The 25,078-nt window shown below is 70.6% G+C and overlaps 7 protein-coding genes across 7 annotated transcripts; 3 read left to right on the forward strand and 4 right to left on the reverse strand.

Moving 5' to 3' along the window:
- Nucleotides 1-2,776: 2,776 nt before the first annotated feature.
- AURANDRAFT_4335 (hypothetical protein) lies at nucleotides 2,777-3,424 on the forward strand (the record flags this gene model as incomplete). Its single annotated transcript, XM_009043664.1, has 1 exon — nucleotides 2,777-3,424. A coding segment is annotated over one exon (648 nt), but the record flags the coding sequence as incomplete, so codon positions are not given.
- Nucleotides 3,425-6,655: 3,231 nt separating this feature from the next.
- Nucleotides 6,656-7,324, forward strand: AURANDRAFT_34104 (hypothetical protein; the record flags this gene model as incomplete). Its single annotated transcript, XM_009043665.1, has 1 exon — nucleotides 6,656-7,324. The coding sequence occupies one exon, from the start codon at nucleotides 6,656-6,658 to the stop codon at nucleotides 7,322-7,324; it is 669 nt and encodes a 222-aa protein (XP_009041913.1).
- Nucleotides 7,325-7,518: 194 nt separating this feature from the next.
- AURANDRAFT_16465 (hypothetical protein) lies at nucleotides 7,519-7,920 on the reverse strand (the record flags this gene model as incomplete). Its single annotated transcript, XM_009043670.1, has 1 exon — nucleotides 7,519-7,920. A coding segment is annotated over one exon (402 nt), but the record flags the coding sequence as incomplete, so codon positions are not given.
- A 3,660-nt stretch (nucleotides 7,921-11,580) lies between these two features.
- AURANDRAFT_34100 (hypothetical protein) lies at nucleotides 11,581-12,294 on the reverse strand (the record flags this gene model as incomplete). The annotated part of the gene is made up of 1 exon (XM_009043669.1): nucleotides 11,581-12,294. One exon carries the CDS (start codon nucleotides 12,292-12,294, stop codon nucleotides 11,581-11,583), a length of 714 nt encoding a protein of 237 aa, XP_009041917.1.
- A 294-nt stretch (nucleotides 12,295-12,588) lies between these two features.
- PDE8 (putative 3'5'-cyclic nucleotide phosphodiesterase) lies at nucleotides 12,589-13,719 on the reverse strand (the record flags this gene model as incomplete). Its single annotated transcript, XM_009043668.1, has 1 exon — nucleotides 12,589-13,719. The coding sequence occupies one exon, from the start codon at nucleotides 13,717-13,719 to the stop codon at nucleotides 12,589-12,591; it is 1,131 nt and encodes a 376-aa protein (XP_009041916.1).
- Nucleotides 13,720-15,194: 1,475 nt separating this feature from the next.
- AURANDRAFT_68062 (hypothetical protein) lies at nucleotides 15,195-16,511 on the forward strand (the record flags this gene model as incomplete). The annotated part of the gene is made up of 1 exon (XM_009043666.1): nucleotides 15,195-16,511. The coding sequence occupies one exon, from the start codon at nucleotides 15,195-15,197 to the stop codon at nucleotides 16,509-16,511; it is 1,317 nt and encodes a 438-aa protein (XP_009041914.1).
- A 1,847-nt stretch (nucleotides 16,512-18,358) lies between these two features.
- On the reverse strand, nucleotides 18,359-25,078 carry AURANDRAFT_72743 (hypothetical protein; the record flags this gene model as incomplete). Its single annotated transcript, XM_009043667.1, has 4 exons — nucleotides 18,359-19,275; nucleotides 19,814-22,833; nucleotides 22,944-23,597; nucleotides 23,809-25,078. The coding sequence occupies 4 exons, from the start codon at nucleotides 24,508-24,510 to the stop codon at nucleotides 18,489-18,491; spliced, it is 5,163 nt and encodes a 1,720-aa protein (XP_009041915.1).

The raw sequence follows: 25,078 nt of genomic DNA on the forward strand, positions 1-25,078 counted from the left end.
CTTGGAGGACCTCGTGGTCTATCTCGGGTTGTACGGCATCGACGGCGACGACGTCAGGAAGGTCGTGGACGCGGCGGACTGCGTCCGGGACATCGAGCTCGCCACGGCCGACGAGCTCGAGGCCGAGCTCGGCGCGCGGCTCGCCGGGCGCCTCCGCGGCCGGAAGCGGGCCCGCATCGCCGCGTCTTAAACGCGCGAGCGCCCCCTCAGACTGCCCTAGCTCCCTTAGAGGCGGCGCCAGCCTACAAGCACGTCATTGGCTGCCCGGCGCTGCATCTTTCCTTGGCGCCCGGCGGCAGGGGGCAGGCGAAGTCGTTGAGCTCGAGGCCGCAGCCGAAGTACTGGGAGAAGTTGAGCGGCGGCAGCACGCCGCCGAGGCCGACCGTGCCCGGCCCGCGGCGGCCGTTGCCCTCGAGCTGGAGGTCCGTGACGGCCGTCATCTTCGCGAGGGACGCCGGCAGGCTCCCCGAGAGGCCGTTGGCGCCGAGGTAGAGGCCGACGACGCGCTTCGAGCCGTCGTAGTACGTCGCGCACGCGACTTCGCCGTTCTCGTTGAGGCAGCCGCAGGGGTCGTCGCGGAGGTCGCCGCAGTCCTTCCACGTGCTGTTGCCGCCCGTCGCGTCGAAGACGTCGTGCCAGGCGGCGCAGTCGTCGTCGTCGAGGCCCGCGGACTTGCCCGCGCACGTGTTCGACGCCGGGTCCGCGCGCGCGAACTCGTCGGCGCCGAAGTCCGCGTGCTTCGCGAACATCCAGGCGTGGGCCGGCGCGGACGCGTCGCGGTAGTCGAAGTTGTCCTCGTCGACGGGCTCGTAGGGCCGCATGGCGTCGACGAAGGCCGGCGCGCGCGCGTCCGGGCTGCCGTCGGCGCAGCACGGGTAGAGCATGTCGTAGTCCGTCCGCTCGCGCATGTTGTCGAAGGCCCACTGCTTCTGGCCCGGCTGGCCGCCGTTCTCGAGGGGCATGGCGCTCACGTTGCCGCGCCAGCAGGCGATGGTGTAGGGGAACTTCGGGGACACGTGGTAGTGGTAGCTGCGGTTCGACGTCGGCGTCGGCCCGAAGTGGCCCATGCAGCGGTCGAGGTCGCCGGGATGGGCGTGGCCCGCGTCGTACTTGCCGTACAGGCCGAAGCCGTCGGCGGCCCAGCCGATGAGGGGCGAGTGGCCCGACTCGCTGTCGTCGTACATGCAGATGGGGTCCGCGTGGTAGTGGATGTCGAAGCCCCGGCCCGCGTGCTCGTTGCAGTAGTCGAGCTGGCCGTCGAGCTTCATGTTCTTCGACCGGTCGTGGCCGTCCCGCGCCTCGTGGTCCGGGTCGATGGCGTCGATGCCCGGGTTCATGATGGGGTACTACGAACACAGATGTGGAGCGAGGAAAGGAAAAGAAGGGACACCGGAATAAACCATGGACACGCCGTCGAGCATCATCGCGAGCGCGCCCGCGCCCGAGTAGTTCGTGAAGACGCCCGTGTACTGGGGCTCGAGGGGGATGCGGTAGCCGTAGGACTGCGTGTTCCAGGCGCGCACGGAGAAGTCGGCGACCTGGGGCCCGCCGCCCGGGGGCTTGGGCATCTCCTCGAGGAAGACCGCGTGGTTCGGCACCTGTGTGGAACTCAAATCTTCGACCCGACTTCAATGTGTGCGTAATCGAACGGTTTGGACCAGACTCTTTCGCCGTGCTTCGAGAACTCGACGAGAGCAATTGATTCGTCCAAAAATCAGCCGAATCGACTTCGAATTGGCCGAGCGAGAGAGTTTCAAAGTTTGGTCGGGACGTCCCGAACCGGCGGTCGATTTCCACGCAGTTCGGCACGGCGTCCGCGAAGACCACCAGATCGACGTCCGTGCAGAACGCGCTCGCGACGTGACCGCCGTGCCAGTAGAGGCCCTTGCGGACGTCGCACTGGGGGTACTGTTTCGGCGACGCGGGAACGCACGCGCGGCACTTGTCGCTGAAGCCGCCCGGGAGGGACGCGGGCGGGTCGTCGTCCGCGACCAAAGCTAGGTCGTGCGCCGGCGCGAGGCCCGCGGCGCCGCAGGCCGCGTGGCAGTGCTCGGCGGCGCCGGCGGGGAGCGGGCAGTCGAAGCTGTTCGTGACGCCGCTGTCGGCGGACTCGTCGTACGCGTTCGACGTCGTCGAACTGAGGAAGCAGCAGCTCCGTTGCGCGCCGTCCGCGCCGAAGCCGCAGCCGGCGACGGCGCTGTAGTTGAGGCCCGCCGGCGCCGGGCCCGTGAGGTTGTTGAAGGCGAGCATGAGGTACTCGAGGTGCGCGAAGCCCGCCATGTCCGGCAGGACGCCCGAGAGGCCGCGGCCGCCGAGGTCGATGGACACGACGTGCGCGCCGTCGTCGCTGCAGGTGACGCGCTGCGACCGGCCCGCGGCGCAGGGGTCCGTGCGCGACGCGATGGGGCCCGGCGGCGGGTGGGGCGGCGGCGCCGCGGGGCTCGTCGCCGGCGCGCGGGTCGGGGCAGCCCCGCCGCCGGGCGGCGACGGCGCCGGGATGACGGCGTCGTAGAACGCGACCCAGGCCGCGCACTCCGCCTTGGTCAAATTCACGGACGACCCGTCGCAGGCCGTCGCCGATGCCTGGGCGAGCAGCGCGAGCGCGAGCGTCAAGCGAAGGACCTCCATTGCGGCCGATCGGAGCACCGAGCGGGAGTTTTGGGGGTGCAACGTGTTTTGAGTGCTGAGATGGTGCCGCAATCGATCTCGCCGCCGCTGCCGCCGCCGAGCAGCGGCCGCCAAAGGCGAGCAGCTTCCGAACCAGAAGCCGACACTCGACATGGCCGCCTACGAGGACGTGGTCCCCATCGCCCAGGACGACGGGCCGAACCCGGTCGTGCCCATCGCCTACCCCGCGGAGTACGCGCGGCTCATGGGCTTCTTCCGCGCCTTCCTCGCGTCGGGCGAGCGGTCGCCCCGCGTGCTGGACCTCACGGCGGACCTGCTGGAGCACAACGCGGCGCACTACACGGTCTGGCACGTGCGGCGCCAGTGCCTCTTCGCGCTCGCCGACGGCGGCGACGCGACGGTGCTCGGCGACGAGATGGCCTACTCGTCCGACGTCGCGAGCGGCAACCCGAAGAACTACCAGATCTGGTACCACCGGCGGGCCCTCGTCGAGAAGCTGGGCGGGGCCTACGCGCGGCCCGAGCTCACGTTCATCCAGGACATGCTCGTGGGCGACGCGAAGAACTACCACGCGTGGTCGCACCGGCTCTGGGTCCTGACGACCTACGGCGACTGGGACGGCGAGCTCGCGTTCGTCGAGTCGCTCCACGACGACGACGTCTACAACAACAGCGCCTGGAACCACCGCTACTCCGTCGTCGCGCTCTCGGGCGCCGTCGACGCCGCCGTCTGCCGCCGCGAGGTCGACTACGCGCTCGCGCGCGTGCCGGGCGCCGAGGAGAACGAGTCGTCCTGGGTCTTCGCGACGGCCTTCGCGAAGCGGGACGCCGGCGCCGCCGCGGCGCTCGTCGCCTTCTGCGAGGACGCGAAGCGCGACGGCGGCTGGGGCGCGTCGTGCGGCTGCCTCCACGCGGCGCTCGTCGACCTCTACGGCCGCGACGACGCGACGAAGCCCCAGGCCGCGGCCTGCGCGCGCGCGCTGGCGTCGGAGCTCGACGTCACGCGCGCCAAGTTCTGGACCCACAAGGCCGAGGCGCTCACGGCGTAGCGTAATTTTCTTTAAGTAGGTCACTGCGCCGGCCCCACGATGATCGGCGCCGGGTCCTCGGCGCTCTCGTCCGTCGTCGCCGACGCCGGCGACGGCGGCCCGCGCGGGGCGGGCGAGTCCGGGATGGGCCGCTCCACGGCGAAGCGGCTCGGCGACGGGAGCGCGTCCGCGGCCGCGGCGGCGCCGCGCGGCGGCGACGCCGGCGGCGGCGACGCCGGCGGCGGCGCGGCCGCTTTCTCCGCCTCCCGCAGCGCGTCGGCCTCCTCGTGTTTCTTCGCCCAGGCCAGCTCGGCGTCGGCGTCGCTCTTCTTCCGGTAGATGGTCACGGGGATGTCGCCGTTGAGGCACCAGGACACGGGCACGGCGACGGCGCCGACCTTCGAGAACGCGGGGTGGTCCTCGAAGTTCGGCGCGTAGTCGACGACGAAGGCGCCCTCGGGCAGCGCGTCGTCCAGCGCCGCCGACGCGCCGTCGACGACGTCGATGTCCCAGCACGACGACGTCAGGATGACCACGGCCGCGTCCGCTAGAATCGGCCGCAGCGTCTTGACGTCGCGGACGTCCGCGCACACGAAGTCGTCGTCGCCCAAACCCAGATCCTCGTGCTGCTGGGCGATGCCCCGGGCGACGGTGACGAGCGTCGGGAGCACCTCGACGCCCGTGACCTTGGCGAAGCCCAGGGCCGCCGCGTAGAAGCACAGCGTCCCCGTCGACGCGCCCAAAACGACGTAGCCCTTTGCCGTCCTTGCAGGCAGTTCGCGCGCCCGCCAGGACGTCGGCGTTCATGACGTCGCACCAGGACACGAAGGGCGTCGTGCCGAAGCTCAGCGACGCGCGGTCGTGGACGGCTTTCGAGTCGTCGTGTTTCCCCTTGCCCGCGGAGAAGCGGAGCTGCTCGAAGAAGAGCGCGCGCTGGAAGGCCCAGGACCGCTCGATGTCCTGGTGGCGCACCATGGCCGACCGCAGCGCCGCCATCTTCGATGCCTCGACGCCGTCGAGGTCGCCGAGGTAGGCCGCGCACGCGGAATCGCGCGCGTGGCTCTCGGCGCGCGCCGCCGCGACGTCGTAGGCCCCGGCGACGACGGGCAGCGTCTCCAGGCGCTTCTTCAGGGCCTTGAGGGTCATCTCGTACTCGCGGGCGTCGACGGAGTCGCCGAGGAGCACGGCCTCGAGCGCGCGCCGCGCGTCGGACCGCGCCTGCAGGGCCGCCCGGACCATGACGCGGCACCGCGCGGCGACCTTCTCGTCGGCCTCGTGGCTCTTCGCGCAGGCCTTGCAGGCCATGCCCACGTCGGCCAGCCCGTCGAGGCAGCCCCGCAGGATCAGCAGCGACTTTTCCGCGCTCTGCTTTTTGGGCTGCTCCTTCCGCCGCTCGCGCGTCTCCCGCTCCTCGGCGTCCTTCGCCCGGAGCTCCGCCCGGATGACGGCGAGCCGCGCCTCGAGCGCCGTGCGGTCCCGGCTCTTCGCGAGGAGCGCCGGGTCGCCGCGGGCCGCGTCGAGGATGTACCTGCGTCGCGTTTCGGGTCGGGCGGTGTGTGGTACGGTCGGGTGCTCACTCTTCGGCGTCCTCTTTTGCGACGATGTGCCTCAGCGCCATGTCGACGTAGTCGATCAAGGGGAGGGGTGGCAGCGGTCGGACCTCGTCGGCATGCCTGATGAGCTCGTCGATCTGGTCGTTGAGCGAGGGCGATTCGTCGGGCAGCGACATCGCGAGGCTTTATAAAAGGTCAACGAGCAGCGTGCCGTGATATTGACGACGTGTTGCCACAGGTGAGATTCGAGCAAGGGGTAATAAATAGTATGGGGTGGCAGCTAAACGAGATTATGCCGCGCAAGCTCCTCCGACTGCAACCCGTCGTTTTGGGGCAATGTTGACGACTTTTGGCCGGGGATGTTTCGACGCCGCCGTCGTCGACGCGGCCCCAGGCGGACCGCAGCGGTATTCGCTCCCCCGCGAAGGCGCCCGCGACAAGACTTACGCGTCCGGGCGGTTCGGGTCCGGTGGAAGGAGACCGAGGCGCGCTGGAGGGCGCCGTGTCCGGTTTGGCGCCGCGCGAGGAAGGGGGTTTTGGGGCAGCTCTTGGACGTGTTCGCGATGATGATGGTCGTGGACCGTCTGCTGGCGCTGCAGAGCCCTTCGTTGGTACCTATGGATGGGCTCGAGCATCGTTTGACCCAAAAATTCTTCGACCTCGAACGACTGCACGCTGCCCGAGAAACTGCGTCGCGATACCGTCGGCGCCGAGGCTGTGCAGGCTCTGGGATCGTAAAACTGGTGGGTCATGAGGCCCTGGAGCCCCTCGGGGGTACCCATAGAGCGCCTCCGACCGCACATGACCCAAAAATATCGCACACTCGACTCACACCGCCGCCCTCTCGTCCCGCCGCCGAACAACCGTCGCGCTCACGAGCCACCGCAATGACCTCAGCAGCCCAAACTCGCTGCCCCGCCCCGTCGAAGGGTTCCGCAGCCGCGCCGCGCCGCGCGACCCGCCATCGTTGCACTCAGCCCGCGCGCTGCGGCGTGGAAGAAGAAAGAAAACGCCGGTGGCGGCCCCGCGAAGTCGGAGGACCTCGCGTTTTGCCTGCCACCCCATCTAGATTTATATCCCCTTGATTCGAGGCCGCCCGCACGGCGCAGTCTGTGCAACCACAGTGACCCCTTCTGCGCGCCGCTGCATCGCCGTCTCAACGCGGTCCATGCGCCGCGCAATTTCCATCATGCTCCTCACGCGCTGCGCGTCGCTCGTGGCGCCGCGCGCCGCCGCGCGCGGCGCGCTGCGCCGCGCGGCGTCGGCCGTCGAGGACGGCTACGCACTCGCGCCCGGCGCCGACGGCGTCGGCGGCTGGCTCGCGCACCGGAGCGACGTCGGCGTCGCCGCGAGCGGCCCCGGCGACGACTGGATCGCGCCGCTCTTCGACGGCGCCGGCGCGGCGACGCTCCTCGACGCGCGCGCCTTCGTCGCCCGGGGCGCCGAAATGGACCACAAGCCGCGCGTGCTCGTGCTCCACGGGTCCCTGCGCGAGCGGTCCTTCAGCCGCTTGCTCGCCTTCGAGACCGCGCGGTTGCTCGAGGCCATGGGCTGCGACGTGCGCTGCTACGACCCGACGGGCCTGCCCGTGCGCGACCCGACGATCGAGGACCACCCCAAGGTCGTCGAGCTGCGCGCGCTGAGCGAGTGGTCCGAGGGCCACGTCTGGAGCTCGCCGGAGATGCACGGCTGCATCACCGGCGCGTTCAAGAACCAGATCGACTGGCTGCCGCTGAACACGGGCTCCGTGCGGCCGACGCAGGGCCGAACCTGCGTCGTCATGCAGGTCAACGGCGGCAGCCAGAGCTTCAACGCCGTCAACGAGCTCCGGCGCCTCGCGCGCTGGATGCGCATGCCCTGCTGCACGAACCAGAGCTCCGTGGCCAAGGCCTGGCAGGAGTTCGACGACGACGGCCGCATGAAGCCGAGCGGCTTCCGGGATCGCGTCGTCGACGTCGCCGAGGAGTACGTCAAGTTCACGAAGATCATGCGCGAGTACGCCGACGACCTCAACGACCGCTACTCCGAGCGCTACGAGACGGCGGAGAAGGGCCGGCTCCTCACGCAGGCCGAGAAGGAGGCGGCCAAGGAGAAGGAGAAGATGCGCTCCAAGTAGGGACACGTAAGCTTAGGAAAACACAAAAGGGCAGGGGGGGGGAGGCGGCGGCGGCGCGGCAGCCGAGGAGCTCGGTCGCCCAGTCGGCGCGACTCAGGCGAGGAGCTCGGTCGCCCAGTCGGCGCGGCTCAGCCGAGGAGCTCGGTCTCCCAGTCGGCGCGGCTCTTCTGCTTCGCGCGGTTCGTGTGGACCGTGACGGCCTGCTTGTAGCGCTCCGGGTGCTCGAAGTAGAGCGACGCCAGGTTCGAGTCCGTCGCCGTCTCGGCGTCGGGGCAGAGCAGGAGGCCGTAGACGTAGGAGAGGATGTCGCGCACGGAGACGTCGATGCCGTAGTCGCCCTCGAGGATCGCGTGGCAGACGCGGCCGTGGCGGTTCACGTTCACGTGGCGGATCTCCGTGAGGAAGCGCAGGCAGGGCGCCGACGACGGGTAGTCGGCCGGGAACTCGAGGCTGAGGAGGAAGGTGGCGCCCGCGTAGAGGCCGTCCGGGCCTTCGATGACGGCCTTCCAGAACGAGAGGTCGTCCTCGCAGGGGTAGACGTCGATGGACTCGTGCGGCGAGTTCTTGAGCATGCCGAGCTCGCGCATGAGCCGCTTCGACCGCGTCGACTTGGCCGTCGTCGCCTGCTTGGCCCGCGTCCGCGGCGCGTCGAAGAGCGCGTCGACGGACGTCGCGCGCTTGCCGAGCGCCTCGTGCTGGCGGATCTTCGGCACCGTCGAGCCGTCGACGACGTCCCAGGCCTTGGTCCCCGCGACGGTGAGGCGCCGCTGCAGGGACAGCCCGCGGCTCGAGATCGACGCGGCCGCGCGCTTCTCCGTCGACAGCATGGTCTCCATCTGCATGCCCATGAGGCCGTCCTCGAGCGACGCGGGCGCGATGGCGTAGCCGCCCGTGAGCTTGGCGAGGCTCAGGAGGTCGCGGGAGCGCGTCGTGGCGATGGTGAGCACGTCGAGGACGATGCTCGCGTCGCTGAGCGCCTTGGCGACGTCCATGACGCTCGCCCGGGACTTGGTGTCCTCGCCGTCCGTGAAGACGACGATGCGCGCCGCCGGCGCCGGGCCGGCGATGGCCTCGCGCCGCGCGACGATCATGGCCACCGCCTGGGCGATGGCGTCGTAGCACGCCGTGTCGCCGGTCGTGCCCAGCGCGTTGACCTTGTCGCGGAACTTCTCGTAGAGGTGCGTCAGCTCGCAGCGCACCGTCACCGCGGAGTCGAAGCTCACGAGGGCCAGCTCGTGGGGCAGGTCGTGGGCCTGCGTGCGGTCGAGGAAGGCGCCGAAGAGCTGCTTCGTGACGGTCAGGCGCGACTGGCTCCGGGATGCCTGCGTCGACGTCTCCCGGCCCGACCGAAGCCAGACGCGGTTTCCCTTCAATTCGTCGAGCTCGTCGCCGACGCAGCGGATTCGTTCGCCGGGCAGCAACGGGGCCTCCCCCTCGTAGAGGATTCTCCCCGTCTCGAAGCCGTCGCCGCAGTGCTCCATATTGTACCAGTAGGAGTGGTCGGGAGAATAAGAATGGCCCACCTGGCTCCAGATCTTGTACGCGAGCACTTCGGCCGTGTCGCCGCGTCGCACGCGCGCCGTGCCCGCGACGTCGCTCTGGCCCACGTTCCCCACGGTTAGCGTCAAGACGACCTCGACGTCCGCGTCGTGGCTCGGCGGAGCGTGGACGTTTCGGCCCCAGGCGCGCTGGAACAGCGTCGACTCGCGCGTCACGCCGGCCGCGTCGAGGCGGTCGTCGACGTCGAGGATCTTGGAGCCGAAGGCGAGGCGGTAGGTCTCCCAGATCGTCCAGTCGCCCGCTTTCGCGCAGAGCGCGTCGATGACGGCGGACACCCGCGCGCCCGAGGGGACCGTGATCGTCACCGTCCGGTCGCCGCCGTAGCAGAGCTTGACGAAGAGGTCGATGTCGGGCCCGGCGGCCTCGCGCTCCGAGGCGTCGAGCAGGCGCTCCGCCGTCGCGTCGTCCGCGCGCTCGACGGAGATCGCCTCGCGGATCAGCTTCGCCGTGGCGCCCTCGCCGGAGGCGTGGCCCTCGAGCTCCGGGTATCGGCGCGCGAGCACGCGGAGCGCGATGCGCAGCGAATGGCCGCCGGCGAGGAAACGCGACCGCAGGACGCCGAAGCAGAAGGGGCGCGAGCGCCGGAAGCGGTGGAGCGTCGCGACGACGTCGTCCGCGCGGGGCGCCGGCCGCTCGATGCGCCCCGAGTCCGCGGCCGGCGCCGCCGCCTTAAACCGCGCGTTGCTCATCGAGTTCGACGTGTCGATGCAGCATACGATCATCTCCTTGGGAGGCCGCGCGGACGTCGACGCCGCGGCCGACGTCGCCGTATCGCCGAGCTTCTTCGCGAGCTCGTGGGGATCGAAGTCGCACTTGCCGGAATGCGGCCGGAACATCTGCAGGCCGCTCCCGCACGGCACGGTGCCCAAGAAGACCGCGGGCAGGCGCTCTTCGTCGACGCAGAGGCGCGGCGCGTCGAAGGCGTTCTTCTGGAGGCAGAGCGTCGGCAGCGTGACCAGCTTCTCCGCGGATCGCTTCAGGACGAAGGCCGGCTTCGACACGTCCCAGACGGAAGCGAGCCAGCCGCGCGCGGCCTTGGCGCCCTCGAAGGCCGGCGCTTCGCAGTTGACGAGGTGGATCCACGAGACGTCGGAGCCCAAGAGGGCGAGGCGCCGCTGGAGCGGCGGCGCGCGCGGGAGCGCCGCGGCGTCCGCGACGTCGTCGAAGGTGCCCTCTTCGTAGTCCGGGCCGCCCGGGAGGCGCTTCGCGACGGCCGCGCGCGACGCGTAGACCTCCTCGCCCTCGACTTCGATGACGACGGGGTCTTGGAGAGGCTCGTAGGACAGGCTGCACAGGTGGTCGGGCCACTGGGACTGGACGCGCGCGGCTGGGGAGCGGGTCGGATCTCGCGTCGCGAGCATCGCGACGAGTTCGGTCGCGTGCTCGAAGACCTCGGCATCCTTGACGCTCTCGGGCAGGAGCGAGCGCGCGAGGGAGAAGAGCGCGGTGGCGAGGCAGCGGGTCTGCGCCCCGGAGACGGCCGCGCGCTTGTGGAGCGTGTACGCGGCGAGCACCGCGGGCGGGCAGCACGTGAGCTCCGCGAGGTTCTCCGCGAAGCGCTCGAAGAGGCCCTCGTCGCGGCGCATGCAGACCACGCGGAGCGTGGAGAGCAGCGCCGCGCGCCCGCGGCGCGTCTGGATCGCGAGACGCGTGAATTGCCCGTCCGGACGGGGATGCCACGGAAGGCCGTCGCGCCATTCTTCTTCGATCTCGACGTGGTCGCCGCTGTGATGCGCGTGCGCCCAGACCGCCCACTCCGTCCGGTCCAGGCCCTCGTTGACGAGGCCCCAGGCGTCGAGGGACAGCGCGTCGCCCTCGCCGCCCGTCCCGAGGCTGTGCGCGGCGAGATGGAGCTCGAGATCCCCCGCGCTTCCGCCGAGCGGCCCGCGGAGCGCCTGGCGGATCGACGCGCGCAGCTCGCGCATGGTGGACGTCGCGCTCAGCGCCACGTCGCAGAGGTGCTGGCCCGGCGGAGCGATCGCGTAGACGCGGAAGGCGACGCTTCCGCCGGACGCTTCCGCCTCGCGCTCCGGCTCCGGCTCGGCGCCGGGCGCGCCGCGCGGCGCCGGCGGCGCGGGAGCCGGCGGCGCGGGAGCCGCCGCGGCCGCGGGAGCCGGCGGCGCGGGAGCCGCCGCGGGCGCGTCGCCCGCGGGGGCCCAGACGACCGTCGCCAGTTCACCTTCTTCGACGCAGAGCACGTCGGACGCGAGCTCGTCGCGCGGTGCGACGCACCCATCGGACGCGAGGTGTGAGATCACGGACGGCCCGCTCGCGGCGACGTGCTCGACGATCTTCATCTCCAGGTCGGCCACGGTCCCTTCGCTGTTGAGGGAGACCATGATCTTCTTGCCGCCGTGTTCTTCCCCAAGATCGACGCGGTAGCGCTTCTTCGAGGGCGCCATGGGCGCACTTTTTTTGCTCGCGTGCTTCTCGCGCAACAGGTGACGCTTCACGGGGAGCGGCGACGCCAAAGCTGGACTCGCAGGGGGCAGCGGCAGGGGTGCCTGCGCCTTGGACCCAGCCTGCTCTGCAAGGCCTTCCAGATTCTGCAGAATGGTCTCGTGCTCTCCCAGGCCGCCGCGCCGGGGGGGTCGACGTCGTCACCTGCGGGCGCCTTGACAGCGCCCGAGCGCCCTCTACGAGCGCGCGAAAGAGATCGTTGTCCGCAGGCGGGTGGGTCCGGAGATCACGGAGTCTTACGAGGCCTGGCCTGCCGGCTCGAGCGCGAGCAGCGCGCCGAGCTCGCGGTAGTCGCGGACGAGCGCGGCGCAGCCCGCCGCGGTAAGGGCCTCGGGCGTCTGCGAAGACAACATCCCCACGACGAAGGCGCCCGCGGCCGCGCCCGCCGACGCGCCGGACGGCGAGTCCTCGACGACGACGCACTGCGCGACGTCGACGCCGAGCTCTCGGGCGGCCACCAAGTACGGCTCCGGGTCGGGCTTCGCGCGGACGCACTCGTCGCCGATGACGAGCGCGTCGAACCACTCGCGCCGCTCGATGCCGTCGAGCATCGACTCGGCGTTGAGCCGCGGCGCGTTCGTCACCGCGGCCTTGCGGAGGCCGCGGCGGTCGATCTCGCCCATGAAATCGATCAAGCCGTCGATGGGCACGAGGCTGCCTTTGCTCATGTCGCGGAACATCTGCTCCTTGCGCGCGGAGAACGCCTCGGAGCGCGCCTCGTCCCACTCCGGGAAGATGTCCCGGCAGATGAGCTTGTTCTGCCGGCCGCTGATCGTCTTCATGAAGAACGCCTCGTCGATCTCGACGCCTCCGTTGAAACCCTCTTCCACGAGGATTTTTTGGAACGCGCGCAGGTGCACGGGGTCAGAGTCAAAGAGCGTCCCATCGATGTCGAAGAGGATGGCCTGCAAAGCCTTGGGAGGCTGCAGCGCTGCGACGGATGCGACCATGACTGCGACCAGGCGCATCGATGCCAGCCGTTGCTGCCGCAGCCGCTCGTCGGCGCGCAGTGCCGCGCGACGCGTCACCAACAGGAGTCGAGCTTCACCGCGGCTTCAAGGAGCACTGCACCGTGCAGTCCAGAAGGCCGATCTCGAAGAAGACTAGACCCTAACGCGGGGCCGCTTGGGGCGGCGAGGCGCGGGGCGGGGGGCGATAGGTGGTATTTCTGGGGGGAAGAGGGGGGAGGCGAGTGGCGGACGCGAGGGGCGGCGACGACAACAGGAACAGAAGCGGGCGCGGCGCTAGGAGGCCATGGCGATGGTCTCGACGCCGTCGCCGTTGACGGCGACGTCCTCGAGGTCGTCGAAGGCCGGGTCGCCGACGCGCGCGCCCTTGCCCTTGAGGACGACGGCGCACCGCTCGAGCGTCGTCGCGACCTTGACGCGTCCGACGCAGCCCGGCAGCGCGGCCTCGCTCCGCTGGCCCTCGCCGATGGAGTGCCTCAGGTCCTCGGCGAAGCCCTGGAGCTCGTCCTCGATCTCGTCCGGCGCGACGTACTCGCCGTTCATCTGCTTCTGGTACCGCGCCTTGTTTTTGTTGAGGAAGACGAGGCACTCCTCGACGGCCGACGAGTCGATCTCCGCCTCCATGGAGCTGCAGCGCTTCATGATGGACACGAAGGCCTCGTAGAGGGGCGCGACGATGAACTGGATGAAGCCCGCCGTCGAGTTGGGGATCCTGTTCGTCTTCCGGTTCTGCAGCGGCTGGACGTCGCGGCCCGCGGCCGCGTCCAGGTCGCCCTCGTGGTAGAACTCGCTGTAGACCGCCTCGTTCCACTGGTTCGCGACCTTCCAGGGCCGCGCCTGGTTCGAGATGTCCGCGCACTTGAGCGCGATCTGGAGCATGAGGTTCGTGCCGTCCTCCGTCGTCAGCGGGTTGAAGCCGTCCTCGGCCAAACCGCCCTCGATGCGCGCCATGAGCTTCGTGTGCTTCGCCATGTCCGTCGACAGGATCATGGCGCGCACGACGCCGAGGAACCGCGCGCGGTCCCGCTCGTCCGCGACGCCGCCGAGCAGGTCGTGCTTCGTCACGAGCTTCCGCGAGCACCACAAATGGTGGTTCTCGAGCGGCGACTCGTCGTCCCAGCGGACGGCCAGGGGCGTCCGCGCCTTGCACTGGAACGTGTTCGACAGGCCCGGGTGGTCCAGATCGTGGCAGACGGCCGCGATGAACGCGGCCGCGAGCTCGATGGGCCGGAGCCGCTTCGCGAGGTGCGTCGCGAGGAGCAGCGTGTACAAATACTGCGTCACGTCCGTCACGTGGCTAAAGTTGTGGTAGGGGTTGTCGTGCATGAGCTCGTGGACGTCGAAGATGAACGCGAGCAGCTCCTTCGCCGGTTTTTTTAACGTCTGCGGCACCTTCAAATTCTCCATCATCCGGACCATGTGGTCGAAGCGCATGTCGTCCGTGATCGTCAGCGCGTCGTAGTTCATGGTGCAGAGCTCCGTGTGCATGAGGAAGTCGAACCAGTCGAGGTGCTCGAGCTCCGTGATCTGCTCCTTGTGGAGCTTGGGTCGGCCGTAGAACGCGAGGCGCTCGCTCGGCCGGCTCTTCGTCGGGCCCTTGAACTTCTCCTCGAGCTGCTGCTTCACGGCCTCGACCTTGACCTGGCGGTAGGCGTCGCCCTTGAAGCGGCTCATGACGGCGTTGCCCATGGCGCCGAGCCTCTAGTTCGGGCCGCGGCCGCGCGGGCCGCGGCCGCGGCGGCGCGCGCGCGGGTCGCCGGCCGCGCAGCCCGAGGCCCGCCGGCGGTGACGAGGGGACGACTACCGCACGCCGCGGCTCCGGGGTCGGCGCATGGCCCACGCCAAGGGCGCGAGGACGCGACGCGAGGAGAGCGGCGTCGCCGGAGGGAGGCGGAGCGGCTGCCGGCGAGGAGGCGAGCAGGCGGACCGCGGGCGCCGACGCGGATCCGGGCCGTGCGCGGCCGACTCCGAGCGGCCCGGGCGACTCCCGTCCGCTGGATCGGCGCGGCCCGGACGACGCCGACGACGCTCTCCGCACGCTTGGGAGCTGGGCAGCGCTTGCTTTGCTTGGGGGTTAAGATCTATCTAAGATTCGTTTCCCTCAAGGTGCGGCCTTGGTTAAATTCCGCTGGTCGGGGCAGCCTCTCCGAAGCTTCCGCCACGATGGCCCGGGCGGCGGCCTGGTGCCTCGCGCTCGGCCTCGCCGCCGCGGCGACGCAGCAGCGGCACGCGCGCGGGTCCCGACCGACGGCCGCGCCGTCGCGCACCAAGCAGACCCAGAAGCCCACGCCCCCGCCGAGCTCGGCGACGGCCGCGCCGTCGCGCCCGTGGACCGACGCGCCGTCGCGCCCGGGGACCGACGCGCCGTCGGCGCAGCCGACGACGCGCGCGCCGACGCGCCGGAGCGTCGTCGTACTGCGCGCGACGATCTCGACCGTCGAGGAGCTCGAGGACTCGATATCGGCGGCGCCGGCGACGCCCGGCGCGGAGCTCGCGGTGACCGTCGCAACGGACGCGCTCGTCCTCGAGCGGCCGCTGCGCATCGAGCGCGGGCGCAACGTCGTCGTCCGCGGCGCGGGTCCAAGGTCGTGCTCAGCGGCGACGGCCGCACGCGGCTCTTCGAGGTCGAAGGCGGCGCGAGCCTGTCGCTCGAGGGCCTCGTCCTCCGCGACGGCAGCGCGGACGAGGAGGGCGGCGGCTGCGTCCGGAGCGCTGGCGCGCTGCGCGTGTGGAACACGACCATAAAACGCTGCGCGACGGCCGGCGCGGGCGGCGCGCTGCTCTCCGAGGGCGACGACGCCGCGATCACGGCGACGAACAGCACGTTCTCGGGCAACGCGGCCAGGGGCGGCGGCGGCGCCGTCGCGACGGCCGGCGGCTCCATGTCGCTGAGCGGCTGCGTCTTCGAGTGGAACACGGGCGCCGCGGGCGCCGACGACGTCGCCGCGGTCGCGCGGCGCCTGGCGCCGCGCGAGCCCGAGGGCCGGCGGCCGGCGGCGGCCGCCGCGGGCGCGTCCGTCGCCGCGGGCGCCGCCGTGGCGCTCGTCGCGGCCGCGGCGCTGCTCGGCCGCCGGCGGAAGCGCGCGAGGGTCGTCGAGGACGTCGAGGCCGGCGGCCTCGGCGACGACGACCTCGCGCTCCTACCGCGGAACGACGAGGCGCCGAGGCGCTTCGACATGAAGGACGTCGTCCTCGGCGAAGAACTCGGCCGCGGCGGCTTCGGCGTCGTCGCGAGCGCGACCGTGCGCCTCGCGGGGGGCGCGGTCGCCTGCGCCGCGAAGCGCGAGCGGCGCGGGCGGAAGCCGCGCGCAGACAACGAGGCGAGGATCATGGCGCGCCTCGGCGTCCACGACAACGTGCTCGGGCTCCTCGGCGTCGCGGAGCAGCGAACCCTGCTCTTCCGCGCGTCGACGGTGCTGCTCCTCGAGCGCGCGTCCATCTCCCTGCGGGACGCGCTGCGGAACGGCGCCGTCGACGCGGCCGCGGCGCCGCGCTTCGCGGAGGACGGCGCCGAGGCGCTGGCGCACCTCGCCCTCCGCCGCGTCGTCCACCGCGACGTGAAGCCGTCGAACTTCCTCGTCGCGCTCGACGGGTCGCTGAAGCTCAGCGACTTCGGGTCCGCGGTCGTTTTAGGCGGCGCCGCGGACCGCGGCGGCCCCTGCCGGCGCCGCGGGCCGTCGTCGTCCGTCGTCGGCAGCGTCTACTACGTCGCGCCGGAGCTCGTCGACGACCGCGCCTTCGGGTCCGCCGTCGACGTCTACTCCTTCGGCGTCACGCTGGCGGCGTTGTTCGCGGCGCCGCGCGGGGACGTGAAGGCGCTCTTCGCCGCGCCCATCGCGGCGCTGGTCGCGTCCGGCGTCGTCGCGGACGGCGAGAGCCCCGCGGAGCTGTCGCGGGCCATCGCCGCGGGGTCGCTGGCCCTCGCGCTGCCGCCCTTGGTCGACGCGCCGACGGCGCGCCTCGTGCGGTCCTGCGTCCGCCTCCGGCCGTCCGCGCGGCCGACGGCCCGGGAGGTCGCCGACGCCTACAAGCTCGGCCGCCGCCGCTCGTCGTCGGACTCGTCGGGGCCCGAGCGCGGCCTCGCGGCGGCGCCCCACGACTACGTCGGCGCCGACGCGCTCGGCCTCGCGCGCGACGACGACCTCCCGCGGCCCCACGCCCTCGGGCGGCTCGAGCGCTGGGCCCTGGCGGGGCGGTGAGGAGTGGCTAGTAAGGTGATTTGGGCGCGACGCCTGCGCCCGCAGGCAGGGCGGCGCGTTGCGCGAGGCCGTACGCCACCACCGGGCTGTGGTGAATCGACCGAGATCAAAATCGCGCGCGCACTTTGGACGCGCACGGCGGAATGACGATGAAATCTGGAGACGCCCGGGGCGACGCGACGCCTTCAGGAGACGTGCGGGAAGAAGCGGTGGAGATGGAGTGGCAGAAGAAACAAAAAGAGTACGAAATCAAGAAGGCCCGGGCCAAGGCTTTGAAATTACGGCTGACCTGTACCATTTGCGGCGGCAAAGCGAAGCTGAACTGTCCCTGCGGGACGGCACAGTGCGCGCCCGGCGCCTGCGCGAACGCGTCCCGGCGCGCCGTGACGCGCGACTCGCAGGTACTGCTCGACGGAGTGCCAACGCATCGATTGGCGCGACCGGGGCCACCGCAAGGCGTGCAAGCAGATCCGGGGCGAGCGCGCGGCGGAGGCGGCGCGGGCCGAGGCGCCGACGCCCCCGCAGCCGCCGGAGGAGGTGGTCTACGGCCCCGCGCCGCGGTCGCGCGCGGATGAGGTCCGCGCGCGCATCGCCGCGGAGCACGAGGCAGCTCGCGCGCGGCGCGAGGCGAACCCGGAGCCGAAACGGGGGCGGCATGGATCGCGGTGCCCGGTCTGCTACGAGGACTGGGACGTGAATGTATCGGTTACCCTGCGCGTCTGCTGCTGCCGGCAGTTCTGCGATTCGTGCGATGAAAGGACTCGACTCGCGCCGTGCCCTATCTGTCAAGCAAGCCCTGTGCTCGACGAAAAAAAGGAACTGGCAGCGCTTCGTCGCCACGCGGATAATGACGTGCCGGAGGCGATCTTTCATTTGGGTAATGCGTACCGCAAAGGGGATCTGTATGGCTTTGTCAAGTCCGCGAAGAAGGCGGCGAAGCTCTACAAGCGCGGCGTGGAGCTCGGGGACGATGGGGCGATGTTGGCTCTCGGTGGCTTGTATGATGACGGGAACGGCGTCAAAAAGGACCCGAAGAAGGCGAATCAACTCTATCGAATGGCGGCGGATAGAGGCCACCCGCATGCTCAGCACCTTTCTGCAATCGTCTGTGACGACCTCACACGTTCCGAAAAACTGCGGTACGTCAAGCTAGCCGCCGACCAAGGCCTCACCGGTGCTGAATACGACCTTGGCGAGAAGTACGAAGATGTCGAAGCCGACTTCGAGGAAGCCAAGCGCTGGTACGCGCGCGCGGCCGCCAAGGGTCACGAAAAGGCCGACCGCGGACTCGCGCGCGTCAGTTACAAGCTCGTCTGCGACAATTTGAGCACCACGACCCCCTTCGCGGCGCCCGCCGCTCCCGCCGCGACGTCCGCCGCGACGCTCGCCGCGCCCACCTTCACCTTCGGCGCCGCCGCGACGCCCGCCGGTCCGGCCTTCATCGGCGACGCCGCGGTCGTCGAGGTCCTCGCGCGCCTGGGCCTGGCGGACTTGCTGCCCCTCTTCCGCGAGCACGAGATCGATGACAGCGCCTTCGCTGCGCTCGAGGACGATTACCTTCGCGTGATGGGCATCGGTCCCGAAGAGGCGGCGCGCATCCTCTTCGCGCGGCGAGACGCCACGCCCTTCACCTTCGATGGCGCCGCCGCGGCAGCGGTGCCCGCCGCGCCCCCGCCCGCGACGCCCTTCACCTTCGGCGCCACCGCGTCCCCCGAGACCGCCGCCGCGCCCCCGCGTCGCGACGCCCGCAGCGAGACCCAGCGAAGCCTCCGCGAAGCACGCCGCACCCGCTTGGACCCGCGCGTGCGAGGGATGTACTAGTACGAGCAACGTTAGAATGGTGATCTCCAAGGTAGCCATGTCTTAGGCGGGTTAGGCATCGATAGCTGCTACGGTCAGCCGGCTCAGGAGCTCTTGGACCTTGTGCTACAGTAGTTGAGGGTCGCACAACCGACGGCGGGTCGGCTTAGGAGCCATCTAGGCTTTGGACTTGCACTTCTCGGCCTTCTTCCGCCAGCGGCACGACGCGTTCTTCTTGCACTTCTTCTTGGTGGAGAAAGACGCGCATGACTTGGTCTGGCACGCTTTGGACTTCCACTTGCAGTAAGCCTTCTTCTTCTTCTTCTTGCAAGCCTTTTTCGTGAGCGCGGGGCAGTTCGGGGCCGACGTCGCCGCCGTCGTCGTCGTCGCGCCGAAGCAGCCCGAACCCTGCTTGGCGTCGATCATGGGGAGGATTTCGTCGAACCAGCGGCGGCACGCGTCGGGGTCCGGGTGTTTGCCGTCCGTCGTGTGGTCGTCGATGTCCTTGGAGTCGTAGTTGTCGTAGATCTCCACGACGCCGACGCCCGCGGCGCCCATGACTTCTTTGGCGGCGTCGTTCGCGTCCTCGATGGCGTCGATCCACTTCTCGCCGTCGTCCTCGCCGCAGCACGAGGTCTCGCGGAAGAGCGGCACGTCGACCTTCGAGAGGATGTTGTCGACGAGCTTCTCCAGGGACGCCTTGTAGTCCTTCTCGCAGTCGTCCTTGCCGAAGTCGTCGCCGCAGTAGCGGTCCGCGTCGTCGTCCTCCTTGAGGTCCCACCATCCGCTGTTGATCACGGCGATGTCGGCCTTGGCGACGTCGCCGGCGATGTCCGCGACGGATTGCTCGCCGTCCGTGTCGCTCCGGTCGGACCAGGCCTTCTGGAGGAACCAGAACTCGCTCGTCGCGTCGATGTCGTCGAACTCCTTCTTGAAGTAGCAGCGGTGGCTTTCCTTGACGAAGCTGAAGCGCTCCCAATCCGTCCACTCGCTGTCGTCGTCGTAGTCGCCTGCGCGCGCGGTCGCGGCTCGGGTCGCGCGCGCGGACGATTTCGCGGACGCCGGTCGCCGCGCCGTCCTCGCCCATTTTCTCGTAATCGCCGTCGATGTCGTACATCTCGCCCGTGTCCAGGAACTTGTTGAAAACGTAGAAGCAGTTCCTCGAGATTGAGTCGCCCATGAAGGCTATCGACTTGCCCTCCATCACGCACTTCGCCTCGTCCCACGAGGCGGCCGAGGCCACGGCGGCGACGCAGAGCAGATTCACGGCGCGCATCGTTTGGAGCGACGACGTGGGCGTTCGCGGGCGCGAGTTCTCGAGTTTTTCGCGATTTGATCGATTTGCAATCTATTTGCACCAACGGACGCTCGCCATTTTAGAGGCCTCCTCGACGCCTTTGTCAGGTGTGTCTGGAGCCCGTCGAGGTGGCAAGGACGGCTATTCCCGAGTAGAAGGGACCACCAGATCCCAAAAAAAACAACAACACCACGACCGCTGTTACCGCACCCAGTCCTTGACGATGTCCGCGGCGGACATGTCCTGGCGCTGCTTGAAGGCGGCGAGGATGTCGTCCTTGGGCGCGGCGGACGCCGTCGCCTTCTGCTGCCAGGTGGGCTTCGCGCCGGCGCCCGGCGGCGGCCGGGGCTTCGCCTTCCTGAGGCGCGGCGCCCTGAGCGCGTTCCGGAGGTCCGCCTGGAGGTCGCCGCCCGCCGGCGACGCCGGCGGGCTCGGCGCGCCGCCCTTCTTCGCCGCGCGGTCGCGCTTCGCGGCGGCCTTGGCCTCGTCCTTGGCCGCCTTCTCGCGCCGCGACACGGCGCGGAGGTGCGCGGCGTTGACGTCCGCGGCGAAGTCTCGGAAGTTCGCGTAGAACGCCTTCGACGGGTCCGCGCCGTCGGCGGGCGGGACGGCGCCGAAGCGGGCCATGGCGGCCTTCGACGCCGCGACGGCCTTGGCCAGATCCGCGGCCGTCGCGTCGCACCGTTTTCGCGCGGCCGCGCCGAGCGGCTTCACGAGTTTCGCGAAGGGCTTCGCGCCCGCGTCGCTCGCCGCCTCGGCGGCCTTGAGCTCGACCTCGATGCTCTTGCTCAGCGTCTTCTCGAGGGCCTTGAGGTCGCCGTCGAGCTCCTTGCCGTCGACGGCCGCGGCGGACGGCACCGCGTCGAGGTCCCTCTCGAGACCGACGACCGACGCCTCGTCGAGCGCGTTCGTGATGACGTCGACGAGCGTGCCGTCCTTCGGGTCGTTGCATTTGATCGTCGCCAGCTTCGGCAGCATGTCCGGCCGGAAGCCCCGCGCGTCGCCGCGCGCGGTGTCGCGGTTGAGCACGTTGCCGACGGCCACCGCGACCCGGAGCGCCGCGCAGAGCCGGCTCTTCGCGTCGCCGGCGGCCCGCATCTGCTTGGCGCCGGCGGCGACGGCGGCGACCTTGGCCGCGACGGCGTCGCAGGCCTCCTCGAAGCGCCACAAGTCCAGGAGCGCGGCCAAGCGGGGTCGGAGCCGCGGGGCCGCGCCGACGACCGCGAAGAAGTGCTCCACGGGCGCGAGGGACGCGAGCGCCGCGGCCTTGTCCCCGAAGCCCTGGATGTAGCGCCCGACCTCGGCGACCTCCTCGGGCTCCGGCACGAGCGTCAGGAACACCTCGACGCCGCCCGCGGTCTCGAGCTGCGGCAACGCTGTGAAATCTAAACCGACGATCGCGTCGCGGATGCCCGCGTGGCTCAGCTTCACGCGGCCGAGGCCGATGAGCACGTTCTGGTTCCGCTTGCCGTCGACGAGCTGGACGCCCTTGCTCTTCTTCTCCTCGCCGGCGGTTTCTTTCTTCTCCGCGGGCTTCTTCCCGAACAGGCGCTCGATGGCCGCGACGGTCGGCGCGCCCGTCGCCGCCTCCTTCGGGAAGTCGCCCCAGACCGTGCCCGCCGCGTCGTCGCCGCCGAGCTTCGTCCAGAAGAGGGCCTTGAGCTTGAGCTTCCGCGCGGCCTTCTTCGCCGCGAGGCCCCGTTTCACGACGCTCTTCGCGCCGCCTCCGGCGGCGGCCGCGGGCGCGGGCTTCGTCGGGTCGAGGTCCAGGACCTTCGGGTCCATGCCCTCGGCGATCATCTTCTGCTCGACGGCGCCGCGGGGCAGGTGCATCTTGAGCATCTTGAAGTATTTCGCGTATTTGGGATCTTCTCCGACGGGCGGGCCCGAGGGCGCCGCGGGCGCGGGCGCGGGCTTCGTCGGGTCGAGGTCCAGGATCTTCGGGTCCATACCCTCGGCGATCATCTTCTGCTCGACGGCGCCGCGGGGCAGGTGCATCTTGAGCATCTTGAAGTATTTCGCGTATTTGGGATCTTCTCCGACGGGCGGGCCCGAGGGCGCCGCGGCCGCGGGCGCGGGCTTCGTCGGGTCGAGGTCCAGGATCTTCGGGTCCATGCCCTCGGCGATCATCTTCTGCTCGACGGCGCCGCGGGGCAGGTGCATCTTGAGCATCTTGAAGTATTTCGCGTATTTGGGATCTTCTCCGACGGGCGGGCCCGAGGGCGCCGCGGCCGCGGGCGCGGGCGTCGTCGGGTCGAGGTCCAGGATCTTCGGGTCCATACCCTCGGCGATCATCTTCTGCTCGACGGCGCCGCGCGGGAGATGCATCGCCAGCATCTTGAAGTATTTTTTATAGCGCGGGTCGTCGCCGACCGGCGGGCCGCTCGGCTCGCCGCCGCCGGCTCCGGGCATGGGTTTCGTGGGATCGAGGTCCAAGATCTTCACGTCGACGCCCTCGGCCATCATCTTCTGCTCCACGGCGCCGCGCGGGAGATGCATGGCGAGCATCTTGAAGTATTTTTTGTATTTCGGGTCCTCTCCGACGGGCGGACCCGCCGCCTCGCCGCCGCCGGCTCCGGGCATGGGTTTCGTGGGATCGAGGTCCAAGATCTTCACGTCGACGCCCTCGGCCATCATCTTCTGCTCCACGGCGCCGCGCGGGAGATGCATCGCGAGCATCTTGAAGTATTTTTTGTACTTTGGATCTTCTCCGACGGGCGGACCCGACGCCTCGCCGCCGGCTCCGGGCATGGGCTTCGTGGGATCGAGGTCCAAGATCTTCACGTCGACGCCCTCGGCCACCATTTTCTGCTCCACGGCGCCGCGCGGGAGATGCATCGCCAGCATCTTGAAGTATTTTTTGTATTTCGGGTCCTCTCCGACGGGCGGGCCCGACGCTTCGCCGCCGCCGCCGCCGGCCGCGGGCGTCGCCGCGGGCGCTGCGGGCGCCGCCGCCGCGGGCGCCGCCGCCGCGGGCGCTGCGCCCCCGATTGCCACGGGATCCGTCTGCGACGCCGCGTCGAGCGTGTCGACGACGGCCGTCGCGACGACGGGGCTCCGGGGGCTCCGCGGCGCGCCGTCGGCGTCGGGCCCCTCGTAGGCCTGGATGTTCGCGAGCGCGCCGCGCCACTGGTCGCCGGGCAGCTTGAGCAGCGCGTCCAGCACGTCGTTCTTCACGTCCTCGTCGCCCGCGTCGGCGTCCTTGACGGCGAAGAAGATGTCGACCTGCTTCTTCAGGGCTCCGTGCGCGGCCGTCCGCTCCTCGGCCGACAGCGCGGACTTGCGCCGCTTCCGCCGCCGCGCCGGCGAGCCCGGCGGCGCGCCCGCCGCCCGACCGCGTTGATGCCCGCGTTGTCGCTGCAGGAGCGCACGGCCTGGACGTCGTCGATGCGCACGAACTTGGACTCGTCGACGGTCCGGCCGCCCTCCCAGGTCAGCAGGCCCGCGTCGAGACAGTAGGACCGCGACTTCACGCCGCGGTCCGAGCCCAACAGCGCGAGGAGCGCCGCGCGCGCCGCGTCGAGCCGCTTCGTCGCCCGCAGCTCGCCGCGCATGCGGCCCTTGAGCGGCTCGACGCCGCCCGCCGCGTCCAGCGGCAGCCAGCCCGCGAGGTCCTCGTCGTAGCCGTCGTCGTCGCCGCTCTCGTCGCCGCCGAACGCGGCCGCGGCGCGGTCCAGCGCCTTCGCCGCCGCGTCCTCGACGCCCGCGCGTCTCATGGCGTCGCGCAACGCCCGCCGGCTCCGCCGGTCCGCCGTGCGCATGACGAGCTGGTTGCAGAGCGTCATCGCGTAGCTCCGCGTCGCCAAGGACCCGCACGCGAGCGCGCGCCGCGCCCACTCGAAGGGCCGCTCGCAGAGCAGCGCGGACCGGCGGCACAGCGCGTCGACGAGGCAGGGCGGCGCGTCGTCGGACGCCCAGGCGACGACGCTCAGGATCTCCAGCGCCGCGGGCCTCAGGCCCGTGTTCGCGAGCGGCCGCCCGCCGGACACCTGTGCCGAAACCAACCACTGGTTTGGGTGGTCCTGACCAAACTTGAGAATTCTCTAGCTCGGTCACATCGACGTCGATTCGGCTGATTTTTGGACGGATCGATCGCTCTCGTCGAGTTCTCGAAGCCCAGCTGAAGAGCTTGTGTCAAAACATTCGAATACGCTCACATTGAAGTCGGGTTGAAGATTTGGTTTCGGCACAGCCGGACACGAGGCACGACGCGAGCGCGTCCAGGCAGCCCGCCGTCGCCACGAGCGCCCCGAGCCCCGCGGCCGTGTTCACCATGGCCCGGAAGATGCGCAGCGCCGCCGCGGCCACGGCCGCGTCCGCCGCCGAGACGACGTCCCGCTCGAGCCGCCGCCGCGCGACGCCCGTCAGCAGTTCCACGCCGCCCGCGCCGACAAACCCGTCGAGCCAGCTCCGGTTCGCCGTGCGCGCGGCCGCGTAGAGCGTCTGCAGGTGCGCGGCGACGACGGCGTCGGGCCCGCCGTCGCCCCGGTACTGCGCCGCGTCGCGGAACGCCCGTCCCGTGATCGTCGCGTTCGCGTAGTCGCGGCTCACGAGGTCCGCGTCGCGGATCTGCTTCAGCAGGGCCTCGTCGGCGGCGCCGTAGGGCGTCGCCAACGAGGCCATGGCCGTGTGCATGGCGATCATCTGCCGCTTCTTGTCCGGGCTCAGGCTCGCGAGCATCGCGGATATCTGGTCGCCGGGCATGAGCTGGTCCTCGAGCACGCGCCGCAGCTCGCCGTCGACGCCCGGGTCGCCGCCGGGCGTCGCGTTGCCCCGGAGCAGGCTCGCGGTCCGCTCGAGGAGCGACGACTTGCGCCGCGGCGGCGGCGGCGACGCGCCGGCCGCGGCCGCGGCCGTCGAGGCGAACGCGCTCCCGATGGACTGGCGCGCGGCCCGCAGCATGGACGCCGCCACGCTCTTGCGGGGGCTCTTGCCGGGGCTCCGGCCGGGGCTCGCCCCGCCGCCGCCGAACTTGACCGACCTCTTGCCGGGGCTCTCGCCTCCGAACGCGACGGACTTCTTGCCGGGGCTCTCCGCCTCGACGGACGTCGGCGCCTCCTGTCGTCGCTTGTATTCCTTCAGCGTAGTCGAGTTCGCCTTCTCCCAGGCCTTGAGCGCGAGGCCGTCCTTGAGCGGGTTCCCGGTCTCCTCCGGCGGCGGCTCGATCGTCGGAGGCGGTTCCGCGGGCGCGGCCGGCGCCTCTTGTCGTCGCTTGTATTCCTTCAGCGTGATGGAGTTCGCCTTCTCCCAGGCCTTGAGCGCGAGGCCGTCTTTCAGCGGGTTCCCGGTCTCCGCGGGCGGCGGCTCGATCTTCGGAGGAGGCGGTTCCGCGGGCGCGGCCGGCGCCTCTCGTCGCCGCTTGTATTCCTTCAGCGTGATGGAGTTCGCCTTCCCCCAGGCCTTGAGGGCCAGGCCGTCCTTGAGCGGGTTCCCGGTCTCCTCCGGCGGCGGCTCGATCGTCGGAGGCGGT

The sequence above is a fragment of the Aureococcus anophagefferens genome, assembly GCF_000186865.1.
Source record: "Aureococcus anophagefferens unplaced genomic scaffold AURANscaffold_61, whole genome shotgun sequence".
In the NCBI taxonomy this organism is placed as follows: Eukaryota; class Pelagophyceae; order Pelagomonadales; family Pelagomonadaceae; genus Aureococcus; species Aureococcus anophagefferens.